General features: G+C 41.3%; 1 protein-coding gene across 1 annotated transcript; it reads right to left on the bottom strand.

Moving 5' to 3' along the window:
- Window positions 1-6836: 6836 nt before the first annotated feature.
- On the bottom strand, window positions 6837-20397 carry LNP1 (leukemia NUP98 fusion partner 1). Its single transcript, XM_036243351.1, has 3 exons — window positions 20050-20397; window positions 10229-10459; window positions 6837-7772 (listed from the first exon to the last, which is right to left on the bottom strand). Exons 1-3 carry the CDS (start codon window positions 20206-20208, stop codon window positions 7623-7625), a joined length of 540 nt encoding a protein of 179 aa, XP_036099244.1. The 5' UTR covers window positions 20209-20397; the 3' UTR covers window positions 6837-7622.
- Window positions 20398-20864: the final 467 nt, after the last annotated feature.

Below are 20864 nucleotides of genomic sequence, written 5' to 3'. Positions count from 1 at the left end.
GAAAAGTCTCAGGAGAGAAAAGAGGAAAAGGAATGAGTCAGAAATGGCTTGAAAGAAGACTGGACATGCCGTGATCTCAGAGCAAATGGAAAAGGGAAGAACCAGGGGTATCATCGGTGGGAGGAGGGAATGGGGGAGACTAACATGGAAATTTATCAGGATGTTGGAATGTTCTCCTTCGTAACTTGGGAGGTGGTTACAAGGGAGTATGTATATTATATGTATCCACATATATATTAGTGATTGGTGTGCATACTTTTCTATAAATTTGTTACATCTCAATAAAAAATTTTTTTGGAAAAACATAAGATCTCTAAGCCTGGCAAAAGGGTGCAGTTTTCAGATTAAAAAAAAAAAAAAAAAAGATTCCACGTGTAAATAACATCATACAGCATTGGTCTTCCTCTATCTGACCCATTTCACTTAGCATAGTGCCTTCAAGTTTCATTCATGCTGTCGCAAAAGGCAAGATTTCATTCTTTTTTACGATTGAATAATATTCCTTTGAGTGTTTATAGCACATCTTTTTATCCACTTATCCATTGATGGACACTTTGGCTGTTGTAAACAATGCCGCTGTGAACACGGGAGTGCACATATGTTTTCAAGTTAGTGTTTTATTTCCTTTAAATAAATACCCAGAAGTATTTCTGGATCACATGGTAACTCTATTTTTAATTTTTTGAGGAACTTCCATACTGATTCCATAGTGGCTTCACCACTTTACATTTCCCCCAACCATGCACAGGGGTTCCCATTCGCCATTGTTTTTTCCTCACATCTCCATATGTGCAAATGGGGAAGAACTGTGCTCTACCAATGAATATGATAACTGGCTCCAAACTGCAGCAGGAATTATCCAAAACGGAATGATATAATCCAAGGTTAGAATAGGATATCAAAAAATTCTAAAGACAGAGAAAATCAGAATTGATCATTCCTCCCTTCACCAGTTTAAAATGTCCCATTGTGGCCCTGGCCAGTTTGGCTCAGTGGTTGAGCATTGGCCTGCGGACAAGAGAGTCCCAGGTTCAGTTCCCGCTAGGGGCACATACCACCAAAAAAAAAAAAAGATTACAAGAAACTAAAATGTCCCATTGTGTAAAATGTAAGTTCTCTAAATAGTATTTTTTTTTAAATTTTTTTTAATTTATTTTTTCTTTATTGATTTCAGAGAGAGGGAAAGAGAGATAGAAATATCGATGAGGGAGAACATGATTGGCCACCTCCTGCATGTCCCCACAGAGAATCTGGCCCACAACCTGGGCATGTGCCCTGACCAGGAATCAAACCAGTGACTTCTTGGTGCATGGGTCAACGCTCAACCACTGAGCCACACTGGCCAAGATCATCTAAACAGTATTTTAAGCATTCTTTCTTTTTTTGTGTCCCATGGAAATTGAGACAGGCTAGTGAATCAGGACAAGCTGAATAGGAAAACTGAGACAGATAATTAAATGGCCTAGCAGTTCACCCTGGCCGGTTTGGCTCAGTGGTTAGAGCGTCGGCCTGCAGTCCAGAGAGACCAGGGTTCGGTTCCCACTAAGGGCGTGTACCTTGGTTGCAGTTTGTCCCCAGCTCTGGTTGGTTCGTGCGGGTGGCAGCCACTCGATGTGTCCCTTTCACGGCGATGTTTCTCTCTCTCTCTCTCCCTCCCACTATATCTGAACAAAAAATGGAAAAATGTCCTCAGGTGAGGATAAAAAAAAAAATGGCCAAGCAGTTTATAGCCATCTAATAAATTGCAAAATCCTCTTTTCCCTAGTCCAAGGACACTTAAAAGTAAATGACTTACAAATGACTTACACTCTTCCCCAACCAGAGGGTAAATAGCTTAAATCACCTACTCAGGGAGACAGATAGCAAAAATCCAATTAGTGCCATTTGCCGACCACACCCAAGGACAGATGAAGTTAAGAGACCAAGTCTCATTTTGATGCATCGGCATAAAGCTGATGACTGTTCTATTGAGATCTTCCCCTAAGACCTCCCCTAAATTCTCAGCCTTTAAAAACCTTCAAAACAGCCCTGGCCGGTTTGGCTCAGTGGTTAGAGCATCGGCCTGTGGTCCGGAGAGACCCGGATTTGGTTCCCGCTAAGGGCATGTACCTCAATTGCAGTTTGTCCCCGGCCCTGGTTGGTCGTGCGGGTGGCAGCCACTCGATGTGTCCCTTTCACATCGATGTTTCTCTCTCTCTCTCTCTCTCCCTCCTGCTCTATCTGAACAAAGAATGAAAAAGTGTCCTCGGGTGAGGATAAAAAAAAAAAAAAAAAAACCTTCAAAACAGAGGTCCCAGCATTAGTTCTCCCTCCCAGGAGCACACACAAGCCTTTCCCTTCCCCCTATTTTTCTCCCACAGGCATGCATCTCCTAAACTCGAAAGAACCAGGAACCCCATGAGATAAGAAACAACCAGGGAGCAGCAAGCAGCAGCAGCTCATCCTGGACTAACCCCTGAACCTGTCCCCAAGGCCCCCTTTTCTCTGGCTTTTTCAAAATAATTTTTTCTTTATTGATTTTAGAGAGAGAAGAACGGACAGGGAGAGAGAAATATTGATGAGAGGGAACATCAACTGGCCACCTCCTGCATGCCCCCCACTGGGGATGGGGCCCACAACCTGGGCTTGTGTCCTGACCGGGAATCAAACCGGTGACCACTTGGTGCATGGGTCGACGTTCAACCACTAAGGACACTGGCCGGGCTTTTCTCTGACTTCTTAATGAGCCAAAGCAACCCAGCCTTGGTTCATTTACCTGCCTAATCTCTCTCCTGTTGCGTCTTCCTTCCCTAGGCCTGTCCTTGTTTCACTGTCCCCAGCTTTAATCACCCACTCAGGGCCGGGTAACAAAACCAATTAATCATCTTCCCTCGTGTATACTTTTAAATATATTAATAAGTCATAAAAATTACCCAACACTTAATTTGTTTAATCTCACCTATGAGAGTTTTGATAGAAAATGCTGCGGTTCTCTCCTTTCTGTTTGAAAGTAATGGTAAAGATTTTACCATTGGCCAAACACTGAGGCTTCTGTGTCCAGCATTACCTGTCAAAATGTCAGCTCAAGTCTGCCCTCTAGAGTAGAGAAACCAGAGAGCCTTGACTGTATTCAGGTCGTAAATCTGACGCTGGGCTTTTCCAGAGGACTGTCACTTTGTAGTTATATACTTCTGCATTATTTAAAAGTGTGTGAGATATTGATTTTATAAGTTAAAAATTTCCAGTTTAAGGAGAAAAGATTAACTACAAATACAATTTTTCATTCCAAATTATATGTATTGAGTCCATACTATGTGATAGGCACCTAAGTTCTGGGAATGCACCTGGCTGGTGTGGCTCAGTGGTTGAGCATCAATCCATGGACCAAGAAGTTGCCAGTTGGATTCCTGGTCAGGGCACATACCAGGTTGTGGGCCCAATCCCCATTGGGGGGCATGCAGGAGATGGCCAATCAATGTTCTCTCTCATTGATGTTTCTATCTCTCTCTCCCTCTCCCTTCCTCTCTCTCTCTAAAATCAATAAAGAAAAAATTTTTTTTAAGTTCTGGGAATGCAAAGGTGATTAAGATATGGTTCCTGCCAGTAAGAGTTCACAGCCTTGCTGGGAAGACAGACGAATAATGAAATCATTACATAACATGATATAACCTACATGAGTTATACTCTAGCACAGAAGAGAAGATGAAAGGACAGAGGCAAATTTTTATTTGGAAAGGGAAGGAAAGAAGGAAGAATGGAAAGAAGGAAGGACAGCATGAGGTATAATAAACTTTAAAACAAAGGGTCAATAGGAAAAAGGAGGGACATCTGTAATACATTCAACAATAAAATAAGATTAAAAATAAAATAATAAAATAAAATGTAACTAGTATTGAATCAGTTAATCTCAAATGACACCAGAAATTAATTAAATTCCAATACTTTTTAAGCCCAGGAGAACTTACAAAGTAAAATTCAAGGATTATAGACCAGTGCTGTCCAATAGAAGTATAATATGAGACATAGGTGTAATATTTTTAGTAGCCACATTAAAAATGGGGCTAGGGGAAAAGTGTAATTCATTTTAACAATCTTTTTTATTTCACTAAATATATCCAAAACATTGTCATTTTGTTGGAATCAAGGCAAGGTATGAAGGGCCTAAACTGGGGTAATGGCAACAAAAATAGAGAGAATTGGGTCTGCCCAAGAGATATTTAGAAGAAAAACAGGCAGAAGTTGATGATTATTTGAATGGAGAATAAGAAGAGTACGAGATGTCTTCGAATTTAACAAGGTTCTTGTTTAACTGGTAAATCATGCTACCATGCAGGAGTTAGGGAACACAGGAGGCGGGTGAACTGGGGGCAGACTGAGCAATAAGTAATACTTGACTTTTAAAAGAGAGTGAGATGCCTATGAAACCTGCAACTACTGGGTCCAAGGGCCAGCTGTGTATGTGACTGTGAGTCTCAGGGCAGAGGTCAGCATAAGGACAGACTTGGGGATCGACAGGCAGGTAGCTGATGCAGTCCTGATGTGTGGGGTTGCCCAGAGAGAATAAAGAGGTAAGGAAAGTGACTGTCAGAGAACAGAGGAAAACCATTATTTGAGAGATAAGGACCCCTCACCAAAGAACAGCCAGGAGTGATTAGAGAGATACAAGAAAACCCAGAAGAGTGTAAGTCATGACAGCCAAAGAGGGGGAAGTTGGTCAGCAATGTCAGATGCTGCCAGAGAATCAAGCAAAGGAAGTAAAGCAATGTTTTCCTGGAATTAATTTGGCAGGAAGGAGGTCATGGGTGACTTTAATGAGAACAGTTTCTATAGAGTGTAAGGGTAGGAGTAACATTGCTGCAGACTGTAAGTCAAGGGGGACATGTACGTAACTCTTCAAGAAGTTTTCTGTGAAAGAAAAGATTGTTAAGGTGGTAACTACTGGATATTAAGGATGGATCTACTAGTATATTATAAGAGAAGGTTTTTAAGATAGAAGAGACTTGGCCATGTTTAAAGGCTATTGGAAAGGAACCATTAAATTATGCACTAGATTATTTTATTGATTTGATCACATGTTAATGGTATATTAACTGAAATGAGCTCATGTCTGAAAATTTTGTGTGTGTGTGTATGTGTGTGTACATAGATAATACTCTAGAAGGACATATACAGAGTATTAACCATATTTATCTCTGAGTAAAGGCAATAAAAGGCTTTTAATTTTTATTCTTTTTCTGTATCTGTATTTTTTATTAGGAGAAGTATTGTTTTGTGATATAAAGAAGGTTGCCCTAACTGGTTTGGCTCAGCTGTTAGAGTGTCGGTCCATAGAGTGAAGGGTCGTGGATTCGATTTTCGGTCAAAGGCGCATACCGGGGTTGCAGGTTAGATACCTGGCCCTGGCCAGCGTCGTGTGGGAAGCAACCGGTCAATGTGTCTCTCTCACATCGTTTCTCTCTCCCTCCCTCCCTCCCTTCCAATCCATTAAAAATCAATGGAAAAATATCTTCAGGTGAGGCTTAACACAAGAAGGAGGAGGAGGAGGAGGAAATAAGCTGGCGACTTCATTTTCAGAGAGTCCCCCCTCCTTTATGTACTATAGTCCTGAAAATATGGTGAAAATAGACTTCCTTCCAGTTTGATGAAATATATTATAAAATCCCTAATCATGATTTCTGCAGGTACTGCCATTCTTGAGTCCAGGGTGGGGAAGAACTTTCATGGGTGTTCTGGCTGGAGTAGGAGGAGGCTACAGTTTCAGCCAGCCAGCCACTGGGCGGGAACTCCATTCAGTTTTCTCCTCTTCCCATGGTTGGGCCACCTCTCCCCAGCCCTTTCTGTAGGGGCCAGAGCCGAGGAGCAGACCATCCCCAAAGCTGAAACTTGGTTGGCAAGACGAGAAAGTACCTGAAGGTAAGCTGAGGAAAAGCTACAACAAAACGCAGTCCTTGGTGGCAGTCAGGCCCATACTTCCCCTCGGGGGTAGCAAATAGCAAGCTGACGTCACCACGTGAACGCTTGCGGTTCTCTTTTACACGTGTGAAAAAGCATAAAATTGAGTATAGAGGCCGCAAAATGGATGAAGGGACCAGCAACATGAAAACTGAAAAAATTCAAGTCAAAGATCACTGCTATTTTACTTTTCTTCCTCTGTTTTCCTCTTCTTTCCTTCTCCTTTTCCTTCTTTCTTCTATCTATATCAAAGTTAGTGTCTTACCTAATCAATTAATTGTAGTATTAATTATAAGTAGTAGCTTTGGGAGATAGTCTTCTTTACAACCCAGAGACTAGCTGCCCTGAGCATTTAAGAGCCAAGACAGGGACGGAGAATAAATCAGGAGAGTGTTAGAGAATCGCAGAGTCTTTTCCTCTGGGGAAAAAATAGTGATAGAATATGGCCTCAGTGTACTAATTAACCCGCTTGTGTAATCATTTCATGACGTGTACATATGTCAAATAATTGTGTTGTACAAGTTAAATACATACCATTTTATTTGTCCATTATACTTTAATAAAGCTGAAAAAAATAGGAAAATCACTTGCTCACTTCAGTAACACATATACCAAAGCTGGAATAACACGGAAAAGATTAGCACGGCCACTGAGCAAATTTGTGAAGTGTTCCATATTTTTTAAATCATTAATGAAATTAACACAGCATAGTGACTATAGTTATAATACTGTATGACATATTTGAACATTGCTAAGAGAGTTGATTGTAAAAGTTCTTATCATAACAAAAACAGTTGTAACAAGGTATTGTGGTAATCATTTCATAATATATACAAACATCAAATCATTATGTTGCACACCTGAAACTATGTTATATGTCAATTATATTTAAATAAAGTAATTAATAAATAAGTATAAGAGAATCTGACCTCATAAAGTGATAACCAAGAGCACACAGCAGACCTCAGAAAATCAGTCACCACTCATGTAATCAAAATGGTAACCTTCTCCCGCTCTTGCTCAGCCCTCACACACTTCACACGCTTACGAAGTTGGACCCACTGCTAAGGGGAAATGGGAGCCCTGCCTCAGGTTAGGAGCATGAGCCAGAGTGAACCAGCCACTTCACCTGTGAGGCCCTGAACTTTTCTAAACATCAGTTTCCTCAGCCAGCAAGTGGAGGGAGGAATGGCTCCTGCCTTGGAGTGGTGAGGATTGTTCTAGGTAATGCATTAAAGACCTCAGCCTAGTACTTGGCATATTAATTACCAGTTCTCATCCAACGCTGACCATTAGTCTTACTCACATAATTACTTCCAATAAGGAAGTCAACTTAGAGTCACACCAATGACGTTTATTTAAGATTATTTGAGATGTTGATGTGGAGGAAGGGTTGAAGATTGTTGGTGGCTCTTGAAATATCTTTCTTTACATTTTCAAGAATTACTTGTTCTATTAAAATACCTTTTGTTCTTCCTATTCCCATAAAAGGGCAACAAAGCAGATCAAACTCTCAACAAAGATGCCAAAGCAGCTGGAGTACGGTGGGTGTCTTCTTGGGGAGCAGCGGAACCCACCGCCCACTTGCATCACTCAGCATCTGCAGACACGTGCACAGCTACCGCCCTCCGCACAGCAAACGGGACTCAAAACCACAGCAGTATCTGCAGTCCTGACATGAAGACTAAGTACTATTTGGGTCCTTTTTCAAGGAGAGGAGCCATGCACGCTTCTCCATGCTCTTCCCTCCCGGAGCTCCTTCTTTCCTCCGCCTTCCTGCGGGACCTCATCTCCATGCACAGGCATTCTCTTTCGTTTCTTTCCTTTCTGCTCTCAGGTCCCTGGAAGAGAAGGATCAGAAAGGCATAAAAGTGCCAACCGCTGACAATGCCCCCACGTGTCTCTTAATTATCAGAAATGAAGAAAGGCCTAATCATGAAGATGTCCACATTTTAGTTTCTTGCAATAAATTAGCATAAACCTAAGGGTGGGGCTAAGGGTTTTAGTCATAAATAAAAGGAATAGGGGGCATGGTTATCAGCGAATGGCCTATGGAGGAAACTCAACCTGCCCATGACTCTGACCCTTTGCCCCTGACGTAAGCATGATGAAATTAACAGTCTCTTGGTGCTTACTGGAAAGGAATGTGGTAAGTGAATCATACAGGTGATGATTATATCCTCTCTCTGTCCACTCCCTTAAGTTATATTAATAGTAGTGTTTATACTAGTTTTAATCAGAAGACTCTGAAGACTGAAGTGTCAAAATAACATCCAAACCCATTAACAGTCTCCAGCAGGTTACCCAGGGGTCAGTATTCACTGGGATCAGGAGATACAGCACTAATTACAGAGACCCAACTTTCTACATTTTATATCTTTGTGTAGAGAGACAGACAATTAATCAATAAGTCTAAAAGGAAACAAGAGAATAACAAATATAGTGATAACACATAACAAATACACCTAGGTTCACTTATTTGCTGTCTACTAGATGACAGAATATATTAGTATTCCTGTTTTGCAAAATAAAACAAATATTAAGGACCATAGAATTTTTTTTTAAAAGTGTTTTTCTCAAGTGCAATAATAACTATAAACAGGATGAAATGACAGAGAACTAGGGGCGGGGGGCTGCTTCTTTAGTTTCCACGGTCAGGGACTGCCTTTCAAAGGAATTACTGACCAAAAAAAAAAAAAAAGTGTGAATAAATGTGGTGATAATATCTATTTACACTTCTATTTTTTAAAGTCAAGAAATAAAATCATTGTTCTCCCCCTCCTCCGTTTGATCTGGAAATGCTGGGGAACCCCTAAATGCCTATCAAGTGAACAAATGCCTATCAGTGGTGAGAGGTGATCAGATGAGCAAGGTCATGACTCAGCCCAGCAGGGAATGTGCAGGTGCTGCAGTGCTGTCAGGTACTGCGCAATGTGAAATTGTTCTTATACAGTACCCAGATGGTTTCATTTCTATAATGGTCAGAAAGCAAAACAAAATGATGAAGCTGAGATACAAATTAAGAGGAACTTCAAAACTGAACTACCTCTACAAATGTGCCTCCAGCCTATTTTCATTAGATCCAGCAGCTGTATTAGACCCATCAGTCTGATCAAAAGTTGTATTTAGCAGTCATGAATGTCTCTAAGACTTAAAAGAACAGTATAAAAAAGAAAATATAGTGATGATTATTTCCACCTTGGCTTTTCCCTTATTGAACTGTGTTTATATAAGAGAATGTTCTTATGCCCTTGTTTGGGGATGTGAAGGAGAGAGAGAATAGAGTAAATATGTTACATGATAAAATTTGGAGGGAATCTAGAGGAAGGGTGTATTCTTTGTACTATTCTTGTAACATTGCTCTAAGTCTAAAAACATATTTTTTGAAAAGCAGTATAAAGAAAGGATAAAACAGGAACTCTTGATAAGTAACAACTGTTTACCATTCTTCCTTCCATATACCTCCTATGATCAGGAGAAGAAAGCAGCTTACTGAAGGGGAAGCATAGCTACACGGGGTCACTGACAAAAATGAGGCAAAAAATGCATAGTGCTGTCCCAACAGCCATCACTGCTAGGCAGAAAGCGCTGTGCTCAGATGGATGATGAGGTAGGAGGCACCTGAGTGTCCTCCCCTGTGCACAGAGTATAGCTCAAGAACCAGGTGGAAATACACCTAGGTTCACTTATTTGCTCTGTCTACTAGATGACAGAATATATTATTATTCCTGTTTTGCAAAATAAAACAAATATTAAAGGACCATAGAATTTTTTTTAAAAGTGTTTTTCTCAAGGCCACTCAGTAAGCATATTGCCCCAAATTAATTTATCTCTAGTTTATTACTTTATGAAATCAAATTTGGCATCACCAATGCAGCTGTTATTCTTCTTCTGTTTTCATGCCTGTCTCCCTAGGGCTCTGTCAAGAACCCCACCCCAGAGGCCACTGTGAGCACCTGGACCACCCCTACTCCTGGAAACTTCCTAGATAGTGTCCAGAGAGTTCCCTCCACATGCTTTTTAAAGTCCAAGGGAGCATAACACCATCGCGGAGTACTTGCTGCTGGATTAAATACTACGCGGGAGCAGTAGGAGCAGCTTTTCTCTTCTCCAAATAGTGAAAGGAGAATGAATCACAGTTATTTATAATAAGAGTGATGAAAGCAGTCTCAAAGAGCTAGAGGACCTCACCAACAAAACATTCCACTAATGGTCCTCCAGAAATTCTTCCTACACCAGATGCCTTTGGGTTTCCTTTTCTGAAGTGGCTTACATGTTCTACAACTCTGTTACCTACCAAAGAGACAGAGCGTTTGGTTCTGAAGCACACTTGCTCTTCAAAGGGCCCTAAAAATGCCTGCATTTTGGAATGGGAGCTTCTTTTTGATTCCAGCGGCTCCTTGAATGAGCCATCCTCTGAGCATTTTCTGTAATTCCTCAAGTGGGTACGACACTGAAGTCCCTGGTCCTCGTGAGAATGCCTTCGAGGATGACTGTCAGATGATGTGACTCTGGGAAGCACAGGAAACTGAAATAGGGAATAACAAATTTTACAACATAAAGAGACTGTACGATATTAGCACAGAGACAGAACATCCATAAATTACTAACTAAACAAATCTCATGTTGGACTGAAATTTTATCTTTTTCATCAGTAAGACCTTTCTTCTACGATGAACCAGTAGAATCAATTGATTAAAACATTAAGTAGAACATCCCAGGACTAGCTATGTTATTCCTCCACCATAAGGGCAATTTAATGAAGCACTCCAAGCCTTGAATTGATATGTATGAGTAAATTCCAAAATCATCAAAAACTTTTAATGAAGCCATACAGGTTTAAGAAATAATATAAAAATAATCATGTATGTGATTTCTGTACAAAGAAGCCATTTCTAAGGAGAAGAGCAATAGAAGAAGTCATAAGGAAAAAAATTAATTGAACTATGTTAAAAAAAAACCTAATGTGCATCAAAAACAACTTAAAATTAATAGTAGACAAAAACCATCGGCTGGTGTGGCTCAGTGAACTGAACATCATCCCATGGATTGAGAGGTCCTAGTTCAATTCCTGGTCAGGGCACATGCCCAATTTGTGGGCTCGATCCCCAGCAGGGGGCATGCAGGAGGCAGCTTATTGATGTATCTCTCTCACATCGATGTTTCTATCTCTCTCTCCCTTCCTCTCTATCTAGAAAAAAATCAATGAAAATATATTTTTTAAAAATAGTAGACAAGCCCTGGCCAGTTTGGCTCAGCGGTTAGAGCGTTGACCTGCGGTCCCAAGAGACTTGGGTTCGGTTCCTGCTAAGGGCACGTACCACAGTTGCAGTTTGTCCCCGGCCCTGGTTGGGTCGTGTGGGTGAAGGCCACTCGATGTGTCCCTTTCACATCGATGTTTCTCTCCCTCTCTTTCTTCCTCTCTCTCCCTCCCACTCTATCTGAACAAAAAAGAAAAAATGTCCTTGGGTAAGGATAAAAAAAAAAAAAAATAGTAGACCAAAAAACAAAAATCATGTGCTACATGTTACATACAGAAAACATAGAGATCATGTAATACAATGATGCCAGTGTTAAAATCACATTGGAAAATGATCACAAAAGAAATATTTCACAGAAATCAAACTTCTTGGGAGAACTGTGAAGCTTACCCTCTCAAATTTCTCTTACCAACCCACTCCAAACTTGCCTTTGCACCCACAACTAATTTTGGTCATGATATTGGTCTCAATGTTGCCAAGTTCTGTGCACATTTTGTTCTTGATTAATTCAGCAGCATTCAACCCAGTTGCCCTTAGGACCCTTCTGGAAACACTCTTTCCTTTGCCTTCTACCACTGTATCCTCCTGGTTTCCCTATGCTCTTTCTGCCTTTGACCTCACCCATCACCTTTATTTACCTCACCAGCAGCTAATCATCCTTCAGTTACCACCAAAACTGCATATCCACAGCAAGCCTTTCCTACTGATTGGTTCGGGTCCCTGTTAGATGTTCTCCTGGGAGCTCATACTTCTGCGTTACAATATTTATCAGAACTGTAATCAATAATTTGGGTAATTTTGTTACATGTCTCTCTTCTCCATTAGTTTGTATGCTCCATGACATTAAGGGCTGTGTTTCATTCTCTGCTGAAATCCCAGTACTATGCAGCACCTTGCCTTATTCGAAGCATGAGTTTATTAAATATCTATTGGATTAATAAATATATAAAGAATGAAAAAAAAAAAAAAGAAATACCAAATGGTAAAAATATGTTTATGCTCGCCTGGCTGGTATGGCACAATGAATTGAGCAACCTTCTGTGCACCAAGAGGTTACCGGTTGGATTCCTGGTTAGGGCACATGCTGGGGTTGCAGGCGCGATCCCCCGTAGGGGGGCGTGCAGCAGGTAGCCAATCGATGTTTCTCTCACATCAATATTTCTCTCTCTCCCTTTCCCTTCCTCTCTCTCTCTAAAAGTCAATAAAAACATATTTTTTAAAAATGTTTATGCTTTCAGCCTGTGGTCCTGAGAGACGCGGGTTCAGTTCCCGCTAAGGTCATGTACCTTGGTTGCAGTTTGTCCCCGGCCCTGGTCAGTCGTGCGGGTGGCAGCCACTCGATGTGTCCCTTTCACATCAATGTTTCTCTCTCTCTCTCTCTTCCTCTCTCTCCCTCCCGCTCTACCTGAACAAAAAATGTCCTCGGGTGAGGATAAAAATAAAAAAAAAAAAAATGTTTATGCTTATTAGTAGTCTAAGATTATATAAAATGAAATAATGTACAATGTTGACTTTCAGATGAGCAAAAAAGAAAAAAAAAGTTTCTTAGTGATACAACTGTGTCAAGAGTAGAGGGAGGGCCCTGGCCAGTTTGGCTCAGCGGTTAGAGCGTCGGCCTGCGGTCCGGAGAGACCCGGGTTCGGTTCCCGCTACGGGCACGTACTTCGGTTGCAGTTTGTCCCCGGCCCCGGTTGGTCGTGCGGGTGGCAGCCACTCGATGTGTCCCTTCACGTCGATGTTTCTCTCTCTTCCTTCCTCTCTCTCCCTCCCACTCTATCTGTACAAAAATGGAAAAAACATATCCTCGGGTGAGGATAAAAAAAAAAAAAAAAAAGAGTAGAGGGAGGCAGTCTGTCATTCCTGGCTGGTAGGACTGAATAGACACCTTCCTAGAAAGCCATTCCCCTCCTTTGATCCGTCTGTTGAGTGTAGTTAGGGCCTGAATTGTGTCCCACCTCTCCAATTCATATATTGAAGCCCTATGTGAGTAGCTCAGAATATGACTGCATTTGGAGAAAGAACCTTTAAAAATTCCATTAAAATGAGGCCATTAGGGTGGGCCCTAATCCAGTCTGACTGGTGACTTAATAAAAGAAGAAATTTGGACACACAGACCACCAGGGATATGTTCGCACAAAAGAAAAACCAGGTGAGGACACAGTGAGAAGGTGGCTATAAGCCAAGGAGGGAGGCCTCAGAAGAAACCACATCTGCCAACTTCTAGATCTTGGATGCTCAACCTCCAGATCTATGAGAAAATACATTTCTGTTGTTTAAACCACCCAGCTTGTGGTATGTTGTAAGGGCAGCCCTAGAAGATGAATACATGTGTCTAGAAACTTATTATCAAACAACGATCAGAAATATGGTTAAAGATTTGTAAAGCTGCTAAGATACACGAGGGAAATCTGTATGTATATTAGTCCATTTATGGTCCTTGGTGCTGTGAACAAGCTGGGGAGAAAAACAGGCAGAATGTGCACAGGAGACAGACACCAAACTGTGATCAAAGTTTTTTCCTGTGATAATGGGATCGTTTCCCTCTCCTTTTAGTATTTTTCAAGTTTTCTACAGTGATTGTGTATTACATTATCAGCAAAAAATGATACTTCTTTAAGAATTTGAGACACGAAAGGACAAATACTGCATGATTCCACTTAGATGAGATATGTAAAATAGTCAAACTCACTGAAGCAAAAAATAGATGGTGGTTGCCAGGGGCTAAGAGGCAGGGAATGAAAAGTTGCTTATCAGTGGATGTAAAATTTCAGTTCAGCAGGATGAGTAAGTTCTGGAGATCTGCTTTACATTACTGTGTCTGTAGATAACAACACTGAATTGTATACTTAAAAATCTGCTGAGAGGGTAGATCCCAGGTAACTGCTCTTCCCACAATAACATTTGTATTTATTTATTTATTTTTATTATTATTTTTTTTTATCCTCACCCGAGGATATTTTTCCATTTTTTGTACAGATAGAATGGGAGGGAGAGAGAGGAAGGGAGAGAGAGTGAGAAACATCGACGTGAAAGGGACACATCAAGTGGTTGCCACCCGCACGACCAACCAGGGCCGGGGACAAACTGCAACCGAAGTACGTGCCCTTAGCAGGAACCGAACCCGGGTCTCTCCAGACCGCAGGCTGACGCTCTAACCGCTGAGCCAAACTGGCCAGGGCCACAATAACATTTTTAAACAAAATTTTAAAATTTGAGACCGAGAGTGAAATGTGGATGTCCTCTTCCCCTGAAAGGCCTGAAAAGAATGGCAAGGTTTCAATGACAATGTAAATATACACTTAATATCTCCTTATGGCAGGTTGGATTTCCAGGGTGTGGGTTGTGGGGTGGGACTTTGTGAGACAACTTGAAAAGAGCACTCTAAAAGGTCACAAGGAGAAGCTCCCACTTTTTAAAATGTTACTTACTATGCAAGCTCTACTTTGGGAATTTTCTATGCCTTTCTAATGTGATTTCCCTCACAAAGACATAAATCAATGCCCTCCATAACTTATTTTTATATTTTTACAAAGTATGTACTTGTCTCCTCCTCAGCCATAGGCTAAGCTTACAGGTCTATCTCTTCCGCTGTGAAGGAGGCTTTGTCACTTGGGATGGGATCCCCCACACTCTGATCTCCCAGCTGAGCTCCCGGCCTGCAGCAGGCTCTCACTTTCGGAGCAATGACTGCCCAGTGCCCTGACCCTTGTTAAGAAGAGGCTCTCAACAGCTCAGCTGTTTCCACTGCGGACCCAGAAAACTGCTGCTGTCAAAGAAAAACCCTATGTACTCTCTGACCCCAAGTTCTTATTTTAAAGATATTGGTTACGTAATATCTTCACTTCAGAGCTTAACCTGATGTTCTTTATTCTGCCTTTCATTGCAACACCCTCCTGCTCTCTGAGGAAACACAAGCACCTGAGCCACCCACTGATAGCAAGATGAGACACAGTGAGAAGAAAGACCAGGTGCCCGAATAATAAGACCCATGTTGAGTCTTAGTGCACAGTGTGTACCAGGCACCCTGAGGAACATGACCTTGATCTCTAACCTCAGAACAAATCCTACCAGGAGGTCATTCTTCCTCTTTTTCATATGAGCAGAGTGATTCTTGGTTTGGCTAAGTGGCTTAAGACTTATGTGACTAGTGACTTTACTAGAGAAATCCAGTGCCAGGACTAAGCATGAGACATCTCTTTCTTGGAGTAATAATTCTAAACTTTTATCTTGAACAGCAGCAAAAACTTCATTCTATTTCTTTGCAAAGCTGCCTGTAAATGTGACTTTTAACAATGTACCAGACGTAGTAGAATTCGACTGCAAAAGTGATCATAATAATTTAAAGGGCTTTAGGAATTGCACTAATTAAGGATTTTATGTGAGGAGTAATATATAATAATGTCTAATGATATCATCAGAGACAAGAGGGCTATAAAATTAGTTGACATATGGAAACAGCATCAGGAAAAAAAAATCTAGTTTTCAACTGATAGAGTGGTGGGTAGTTCTCACAGAAATGATAAGGATAAGCTCAATAACAGCCACTGGATGTCCTTTAGGGAAACCAAAGGGTATTGTAAACTATTCATTTAAATGATTTTTTAAATTGGGGAAATAAATGGATCCTGCTCTGTCATACCGTGTCACTAAATCAACGTGAAACTGTCATGAAGACCCTGTCAGCAGCCATAACTAGGTACAGAAAGGGAAGCTAGAAGAAAAACCTCTTGGCGCATATGATGCTCCACGCCTCGGATACTCGGAACCTACCCCTAGAGAACAATTCAAGGACTTGTCTCACTCATTGAGAAATGGACGTGGCCAAACTAAGCTCACCTAAACCACATGCCACTGAGATCGTAACCCCTAATGCCATTACCTTCAGTCTTGTGCGGTAATATTTCCCCTGGCTGGAAAAGCACTGCGTTCTCTCTGGGTGCTCATGTGACCTTTCCTCAGTGCACGTGCGAGAAGAGAGAGGAAGATCTAGCTCACTGGTATCTGTTCTCTCGAGGGCACAATTCCATCTGACTGGGCCCTGCCCTCCTGACCTCATCTTAACCATTACCTTTCAGGTTTGTGAGAAGTGCTCTCAGGGGCCCCGCCCCACCCCATCCCTGTGGGGAGCAACTGCAGGAGGACCACCCCTGTGGTGAGATACTATAATGACTGAGAGTGTGGACCACCCTAAGGTCAGTCAGAAATAAAAATAAAGATTAAAAATATCTTCTACTGTTTTAAATTGAGAATATAAAGAGAGCCTATAACAAGGGGGGAGGAGGATATTTTTTAAAAAAGCAAATAAAGCCCTGGCCGGTTTGGCTCAGTGGTTAGAGCGTCAGCCTGCGGTCCTGAGAGACCCGAGTTTGGTTCCCGCTAAGGGCACGTAACTACGTTGCAGTTTGTCCCCCCGGCCCTGGTCGGTTGTGCGGGTGGCAGCCACTCGATGTGTTCCTTTCACATCGATGTTTCTCTCTCTCTCTTTCTGTTCCTCTCTCTCCCTCCCACTCTACCTGAACAAAAAATGGAAAAATGTCCTCCGGTGAGGATAAAAAAAAAAAAAAGCAAATAAAGTCCTGACCAGTTTGGCTCTGCGATTCAAGCGTCAGCCCGCGGACCAGAGAGACTGGGGTTTGGTTCCTGCTTAGGGCACGTACCTCAGTTGCAGTTTGTCCCCTGCCCTGGTTGGGGTCATGTGGGTGGCGACAAGTCAATGTGTCTCTCTCACATCGATGTTTCTCTCTCTCTTCCCCCCCTCTCCCTCCCACTATATCTGAAAATAAATGCAAAAATGTCCTTAAGTGAGGATAAATAAACAAATAAATAAATAGCAAATAAAAAAACCTTGGGTGCAGGTGGGTAGAGGCTTACTTTGTATCCCTTGTCCCCTCAAGTGATATTACGTAGGCGAGCACACATTGTGCCTTCCTTGGAGCGTAGAAGAAGCACTGAGAAAGTCCATTTGGAGTTAACCAAGCCCTAGGCCTGTGAACTCAGTACCTCTTTGAAGAGTCTTGCATTTAGCTTAATTCTCCCTTCTACTGGGTCCAAACTATTGAGAACAATGTTAAGAGAACCATAAGCTGAAAGAAAAGATGACCAGAAAGCTGAGTAGACTAAAGAATTAAAACTCCACTTTCAATTAGTAGCATAAATAAGTGCTATGGTAACTGCTTTACTTCAAGTTTGTATTTGGGTGATGATAGAGGCAGAGAGTAGGTCAGTTCAGAAATGAGAGAGATGTCATAGTATTTTCTTTTCCACCAAAGACAATCAAGACAATGAAGTTGAATTTTTTTCTCACTTTAAATTAGCAATCACAGATTATGAGTCTTGTTGAAAAGCAGCATTCTCTGAGAAGGACAAAGCTTTACCCTTTGTCATAACTCATTCTTTCTGCCAAATTTGTATTTTCTGCTTGACTGGAATTTCCACAAGTATGGAGACCATGGATGTCTTCTTTTACCCTAGAATCCTATTGTGTCTTGTACAATGCCTGGCACATAGTAAGTGTTCAATAAACACGTTCAACGAATTAATGTTCTATTACTATGGTTTTACAAGAATCATTGATGCTGAAGCCATATTAGATTCAAATAGCAAAAAGAAACTCTTCAGACATATGCATATAATACTGATGTTGTTGTGAACAGTTTACAAAAGAGAAGGGTCTTAGATTGGAGAAGTGGGGAGAGAAGAAGAAAGATAAGGCTAAAACTAAGTTTCCCTTTTTCTTATTTTCATTGACCTCAAAGAAAACACAAAAATTAAATACCTAATTATTCTCATATCTCTAATGCAAGAATAATCTGAACACATCTTAAAGTTAGGAAAGGTTAAGTATCCACCTACAGATTCACTTCATGAATATACAGTATTATGTGAACAAAGGTGAAGAATCAGACTTCTTCTTTCCCAGGACTGCCCACATCGCCCTGGGTCCCCTGGTCTGTGTTCTATACTTGTGCTCTCTCTCCTCTATTCAGTCAGGTTGTTGTTGTCATTCCATGCTTTGTCTCCTTCAATGAACATGTGCTTGGTGCATGTTTAGTCTGATAAGTGTGGAATTCATTGTCGACTCAGGGAATCTAAACAAGTTAATTCAGGCAAATGTCGAAAGCAGTAGGAGCTGGAAAAGGTGTATGGACACCATTTAGAAATGTTATGCATAACAAGTTCTGCTATTTCCCAATAGTTCAAGGCCAGAAACATTGAAACCTAAAAGTCAATTTTCTAAATAGACTATCTCAGATTTTAAAGTCTAGTGTAGTAAAACTTATTTAAGAAATTATATTTTATGGCATGTATCTTCCTTTGCTTTCACATTTTCTGTGGCTCCAAAGGGCTGTTGTGATCAATAGTAAATCACAAGTTTTCTCTTTGTTTCTTCCTGGTTCACATTATCTGGAAACTGGAAACTAATCATACCCCTGGCTCACACATTATAAATACCACACTCGATATGGAACATTAGAGATTAAAATGAGAGTGTGATAAACAGGTGTTTGTTTTATAACAGAATCATGGAACATTAGTGCAAGGAGGGTTCTCAGAGATCATTCAATCCGGTCTCTTTTCTTTTTCACTTAAGGAACCTGAAGTTCAAAGAGATGTTAAAGCTTGTCCTTTGTATTTGTGTACACTTTTGGTAAGAGATCTATTTTCAAATATTTGTGTCCCAAACAGGTCTTATTCCTCCACCTTGATGATCACTGGGAATAAAAGAGGTTGCATCTGCGAACCCTGGAGCTAAAAATAAAGAAAATAGTATCACCCCCACAATTACTTGGTTCTGAGGGTGGCAGACACAGAGAGGAAGGACTCTCTGATAAATGGAATTCTCAGTGATTGTGAAAGAGAAAAGCTATAGTATCACTGTGTAACTATGAAGCAAAAGACACACATGTCTACTGTGGAGTTTTCTACCACTGCAGGTGAGCAGAGAGAACCTACCGGTGCCTGCTGCCAGTCCACCCCTCATCAGCCCACCCACTACCCTCTCAGGCTTTCCTGCTCACAGCTGACTCCTTAGACCCTGGGTGTTCTGCCTGGCCACAGGTTAGCAGTGCTGAGAATGGGAGAGTTTCGGCTCCCTCTCCCATCAGGAAACCAAATTAGAACCAGAAGAAAAAGTGTATTAAATTTATCAAAGGGGGGTGATTTAATGATGGATTGATTGATTTTTATTTTTTATGAACATGTTTTTATTGAATTTTAGAGAGAGAGGAAGACATAGAAGGGGAGAGAAAGAGAGAGAGAGAGAGAGAGAGAGAGAGAGAGATACATGTGAAAGAGAAACATTGCACTCTGACCAGGGATCAAACCCAAATCCTAGGTATGTGCCCTGACTGGGAATTGAACCAATGACCCTTTGGTGTATGGGATGATGTTCCAACCAACTGAGCCACACTGGCCAGAGAAAATGAGCTAATTTAGTATATGAAATCCCCAGTTTCTTAGAAGTCACCAAATAGTGAAGCTATTTTCAGTATTTCAAAAAGACTATTGGAAATCACACATTGATCTATACTGATGCTACACAGACTACCTATAACATCAGAGTTCTTTCCTTTGACTTGAATTACCTTGTCACCTAGTAGGCTTATTTCAGGCTTATCAGGAGCTCTGATTAGAAGTTAAAGATATCTTAGGTTACTCAAAATGAAGAAATCATTGCCTAATAGATGAAAATCAGGTCCCTTGGAAGACAAGACAAAATGATAAAAGGTATTTTTGTGGATATAAAAAAAGATTTGGAAGTACTGATTTTCGACCAAAGAAGGACTCTTCAAAAATTATCTAAGAGGAACCCCCCTCCCCTAGTCCATCTCTCCCCTGTTCCATGATAAGAACTCACCGGGCAAGGCAGGGAAGCTTTCCTGTAACTGGTATCTTGTGATCCATGGCGGTCCCGGAGACTTCTCTCATCCTCCTCTATCCAGCTGTGACCCCAGAAGCTGCTCATCCATCTGGCAAATGATACATCATCATCATCATCATCATCTCTGTGCTCCATGGAAAGGTGATTCAAAATATCCAAGGCCTATTCCTAAATCTGATCCAGAGAATAATCATCAAACTTGGCTGACTCGATGAAGCCTAGTATCTCCCCCAAAAGACAAAAAGAAACTGGTATTTTCAAATGGTCTCTGATAATGGGATCCTTAAAGGAGAAAGATTTACTAAACAACCCCTTCACCATCAGGCTGCCTCTGGTAATGTCTATTTTTAAATTGTGCAGCCCACATTCCCCTTCCCTCGCCCTGTGTCTTTAAATTGAGAGGCTTTGTAATCCTTCCATTGCCCAGGCCTGTCCCTCGCAGCCTAAGGGTGAGAAGCACAGTCCACTGCCTGATGTTCCCAGTGCTTTGCTGCCGAGGGCACAGTGGCATCTCCAGCTGTCAATGATGATGGTGCATGACCCTCATCATATGCCTGTCAGCTCCAGGCAGCTCTAAATAGGGCCACTCACAAGGGACAGACTGACTGCAGCCTGCAAGGTAGCCGGCCAGTTATTGGAATGTCATTTCTAGAGCTAGATACTGTCTTAATAAATAAAATTGATGTTAATATAAAATCCAGCATCTGGGGCATGGGGAAAGGCTTATAATTAATATTATTTATAGATATACAAATATAAATAACTCTGGCCAGTGTGGACCAGGTGGTTGT

Source organism: Molossus molossus, unplaced genomic scaffold (assembly GCF_014108415.1).
Source record: "Molossus molossus isolate mMolMol1 unplaced genomic scaffold, mMolMol1.p scaffold_m16_p_5, whole genome shotgun sequence".
Classification (NCBI taxonomy): domain Eukaryota; kingdom Metazoa; phylum Chordata; class Mammalia; order Chiroptera; family Molossidae; genus Molossus; species Molossus molossus.
This window is presented reverse-complemented; position numbering and strand designations above follow the sequence as displayed.

Coding starts and splice junctions, on each gene's coding strand:
- LNP1 (XM_036243351.1), bottom strand. CDS start 20,208: ATGGAGCACAGAGATGATGATGATGATGATGATGTATCATTTGCCAGA. Junction 10,460..20,049: donor AAGCTTCCCTGCCTTGCCCG/GTGAGTTCTTAT, acceptor TCCCTATTTCAG/TTTCCTGTGCTTCCCAGAGT. Junction 7,773..10,228: donor CCAAACGCTCTGTCTCTTTG/GTAGGTAACAGA, acceptor CTTCTCTTCCAG/GGACCTGAGAGCAGAAAGGA.